The sequence below is a fragment of the Bison bison genome, unplaced genomic scaffold, assembly GCF_000754665.1.
Source record: "Bison bison bison isolate TAMUID 2011002044 unplaced genomic scaffold, Bison_UMD1.0 scf7180017864217, whole genome shotgun sequence".
NCBI lineage: Eukaryota > Metazoa > Chordata > Mammalia > Artiodactyla > Bovidae > Bison > Bison bison.
The window spans coordinates 4,438,219-4,442,514 of NW_011494789.1; the positions used below are offsets into that span (position 1 = coordinate 4,438,219).

Consider the following 4,296-nt stretch of genomic DNA (forward strand, 5'->3'; position numbering starts at 1 on the left):
GCGGCGCGTCTTCGCCGTGGAGCCGCTGGGCGGCCAGGGTGAGTCGCCCACTCAGGGGCGGGCCCCGACCTTTGGCCTGGAGCCGACTCTCGTGCCCCGGCCCCTGTTTGCGCTCCCCGCCCCACCGGCAGAGCCCGCACCACCTGCGCGGCGCAGCCCGCCCGACCTCGGTGCGCCCTCCTCGCCGCCTCCCTTAGGAAGGGCCGGGGATCGCGTCCTCACGGTGGAGGCCCTTTTACTTTTTGGCGTTAAACCGATCGTCACCTCCATCCCATTTTCCCCGGGCCCACTTACCTCTAATTCCTGGTCAGGATCCTCGTTTCCCTGGCCCCTGCCCCAGACGGCGGTCGCGAAAAGCCCTCATCTCTGCGGCGGTGGACCTCTTTCCAAAGGAGCCGCGCAGGGGTAGACTTCCTGGTGGACTTTCTTGCCCAGAGGGGCCTGGTTTGGCATCCAGATGCGGCAGGCCGGGGAAGGAGGCCGGCCTCTGTCCCCTCCAACCTCCAATTCTGTATTTTTACGATTGGGCACCTAGATTGCAGGAGAGCCTGGCACAGACCAGGAGAGCTGTAGAGAGGACAGTGATTGGGCGACCGCGCTGCTTCTCCTACCATTTGGGTTCCCTTTCCTCAGTTCAGATTTTTTTCAACTCTCCCAAATTTTCTGCTTCTCATTTAAAAGAACAAAAGTCCAAAATGATTATGGCTATTGTGATTTTTGGTACCTTTTCCCTCCAGGACTTCCGGGATGGACTTTCTCTTGCATCCTGATGCCAGTTTAGACCCCTGCTTCCCTCTTTGTGTCCTTTTCCCTCTCCCTGAGGCGGGGGCACAGCCACACTACCCCTTGGGGAGCAGCCGAAGAGGCTATAGTTCCCCAGTGATGGTTCAGAGGTCTTAGGCTGACCTCAGGGGCCAGAGCGCAAGGGCTCCCTGGAAGCAAGTGCCCACCCCTCGAAGGAAGATATCATTAACAATTACTTTTGTAAAAGGGACCCCCATCCTAACCCAATCTCCCAGACAGGGATGGAGAGATCTGGACGCGGCTGTGGTCTGCTGAGCTCCTCCTGTCACCTTTGACCCAGGACACTCCTCCCCGGGAAACGCCACCAGTTGCAGGAATGTTGGCGCAGCCGGCCCAGCCTGATGACTGACTCTCCTTGCAGATGGGGCTGGCGAGGACCTGGCACATGGTTGTGTAGTGCCTGGAGTCAACAGCACCTACAGGCAGATCCCAGATGTGGCTCCAGTTTGCTCATCAGACTCCTGGAAGAGGCAAGACCAGCTGAGAGGTCCCCAGGGGCAGGTGCCGCTTCTCAAACTGGGCTCCCAGGACTCAGGAGTGGAGATGGCGGTTGGGGACAGCTCCCTGGCCACCTCCCCCAGCTTTTCTCAAGACTCTCTGAACTTTGAGCCCCTGGAGAGCGCTGAGTCCCTAGCCCTTGGTGCCCTGGAGCCTCCTGCCCACCTAAGCCGGCTTCTAGCCAGCCGTAAGCTGGAGCAGGTGCTGAAGCGCTCCCACCAGCTCTCAGTTCCCCCTACCAGCTTGTCACAACACTGCCACTCCCCAAAGTTGTCGCCTAAGTGTGAAATGCCCCATTCTGAAGCAAGGGGACCAGAGGCCACTGAGGCAGAGAGTGATTTGGAGGATGGCCTGGAACAAGCAGAGGTGGTAAGTGCCAACTCTCAAGGGTGGGATGGAGATGGACTCTCCCCTACCTCCTCCACCCCTCCGCCCCAACCTTGTTCTCCCTGGAACTCTCCCAGGCAGGGTATTGTGTGTGTGTGTGTGTTAGTCGCTTAATTGTGTCCAACTCTTTGTGACCATCATGAACTGCAGGAGGAGACAACCCTGGCACCTGCAGCTTGCCAGGCTCCTCTGTCCATGGAATTCTGCAGGCATGAATACTGGAGTGGATTGCCATTCCCTTCTCCAGGGGATCTTCCCAACCCGAATCAAACCTGAGTCTCCCATGTTGGAGGGAGACTTTTTACCATTTGAGCCACCAGGGAAGCTGGGGCAGGGCATTCCTTGCCTCTCATTGATGGGTTGGATGAGATGTCTCACCTCACCCCCAACCCCCAGTTGTGTGGAGATGAGCAGGGCCTGGGGCCTACCTGGCCCTTTGCCTGGTTGGGCACGGGGTGAGCAGCTGGGTGTGTGTTCTCCTCTTACTTATTCTGCCCCATCTACTGGCCCGTTGGGTGGGAGTCTGGCTGGGTTCAGAAGTCTCTCTGACCTCACTGTGTCCCACAGGTGGAGGACTTGGAGCCTGAAGCCTGCTCCGGCCTTCCGGGGCAGGGTCTTCGCTATCTGGAACACCTGTGCGCGGTGCTGGAGCAGGTGGCAAATCTACAGCAGCTCTGTCTGCAGCTGCAGACTCAGAGGGGCCCTGCGGTGAGTGAGCTGTGAGTGGGCAGGCCGGCTGGTGGGCAGGTGAGCGGGAGGCAGAGGATCGGTGGGACCCCTGAAACCAGGACTCCCTTCAGAATAGCCTCAGCCCTCTAGCCAGGCCCAGAGAGCCTGTCTCTCCTGTGCACAGGATCCTGAAGAGGAGGAGGAGACAACCCTGGCGCCTTCACCTCTGCCTTCTTACGCCCCAGGCAGTGAGGTGCGCGGACCGTGGGAATGGCTCAGCCAGACAGAGACAGGTGAGCTCCAACTGCATCTCTCTCTGCATCTTGCCTAACCAGGGCCCCACAGGCAGACTGCCTGAGCTCTGGGCTTGATGAGTGCCTTCCTGTTCCTTGCCTGGGGTAACCGGATTATCTTTCTGAAGGAGCAAAAACAGCTTCACCCCCAAAGGTAGGGGCGCCCAGTGCCAGCCCTCCCAGGCTGTCAGAGGCCCTGATGGAGCCAGCTCACACCTCATCCTCCCAGGAACACAAGGTAGGTGAGGGCTATATGTGGGGCCTGGCCTGCTGTAGTGGGAAGCCTGGTGTGCTACAGTCCATGGGGTCACAAAGAGTTGGACACAACTGAGTGACTGAACTGATACGTGGGGCCAGGTGACAGGATGGGGTGGGGGTGGGATGGTTGGGATGTGTGGATACCCTGAAAGCTAGAATATGAGAGGATTCCTATTTGGAGCAGGTGACTTGTCCTGATTATGGTGACAACTATCTGTGGGAGCTTGGTCCGGGGTATGTTGTGAGGAGGGACCTTGGGTGACCCCCTCACCCTCTGCTCAGGGGGATTGCTCCCACTGGAACAAAGTCAAAGTCCTGCTCAACCGGATCAGGTGGGGCAGCCCTCGACCTGCTGAACTTGCCACCTCTGCCGATGGTCCTGTGACACACAGGTGAGTCCTGTGACCCAGCCCCCAGGTGAGTTCTGTGACCCTGCCCAGGGCAGGGCAGAAGGAGGAGCCTGATGAGCTAGGAGGCTGAGGTTGTGCTGCCAGTTGTTATTTTTGTCCCTGCAAAATTTGAGAGAGGCAGTCTTGGAGAAGGCTTTCCTGGTGGCTCAGCGGTAAAGAATCTGCCTGTGATGCAGGAGACCCAAGTTTGATACCTGGATCTGGAAGATCCCCTGGAGAAGGGCATGGCAACCCACTCCAGTATTCTTGTCTGGAGAATCCCATGGAGAGTGAAGCCTAATGGGCTACAGTTCATGGGGTCACAGAGTCGGACACAACTGAGCAACTAAACAAAAAGTCTTGGAGAGGTTGTGGGAAGAAACAGAAAGTAGTTAAAAAGCCCCATTTATAGATGAGGAGTCTGAGAACAGGGCTGGGGAGGGAAGTTATCTTCCTGAGGCCGCACGACGAGCCAGTGGCAGAGCCAGGACCAAAAGATAGGAAATCGTCATGTGAACCCAGCAAGCCCTCAGCCCTCAAAGCTGAAACTTAGGCGACCTCCCTGGGTTTCCCCAGGAAAGCAAGGTAGTGCACACAGAATGCCACAGCGGGTGCTGGGAGTGAGGGTCTTTACTGAATAACTCTCCAGGATAAGCCCCATCAATTAATATCCTTAGGCTTTTCGCAATTGTCGGTCAACTCAGGGGCCATCATTACTTTTTTTTTTTTGAAGATTAATTTTTGGCTGTGCTGGATCTTGGTTGCTGCTCGGGCTTTCTCTAGCTGTGGCCACCGGGGGCTACTCTGTTGCGGTGTGTGGGCTTCTCACTCTGGTGGCTTCTCTTGTTATTGAGCACAGGCTCCAGGACATACGGGCTGTAGTAGTTGGGGCGCATGGGCTTAGTTGCCTTGCAGACTGTGTGATCTTCCCAAACCAGGGATGGAGCTCATGTCTACTACATTAGTAGGCAGATTCTTTTTTTTTTTTTTTTTTTTTT

The 4,296-nt window shown here is 56.9% G+C and overlaps 1 protein-coding gene across 1 annotated transcript in view; it reads left to right on the plus strand.

The window, feature by feature from the left end:
* Position 1: 1 nt before the first annotated feature.
* LOC104992572 (chromosome unknown open reading frame, human C8orf58) overlaps positions 2–4,296 on the plus strand; it is a gene marked incomplete at its 5' end in the record, with an annotated part of 6,176 nt that continues 1,881 nt past the window's right edge. Inside the window, 6 exons of the mRNA XM_010845496.1 lie at positions 2–38; positions 1,166–1,671; positions 2,257–2,397; positions 2,543–2,651; positions 2,780–2,889; positions 3,192–3,301. Of these exons, the coding sequence (XP_010843798.1) occupies positions 2–38; positions 1,166–1,671; positions 2,257–2,397; positions 2,543–2,651; positions 2,780–2,889; positions 3,192–3,301 (1,013 nt within the window). The remainder of the gene's footprint in view (positions 39–1,165; positions 1,672–2,256; positions 2,398–2,542; positions 2,652–2,779; positions 2,890–3,191; positions 3,302–4,296) is intronic.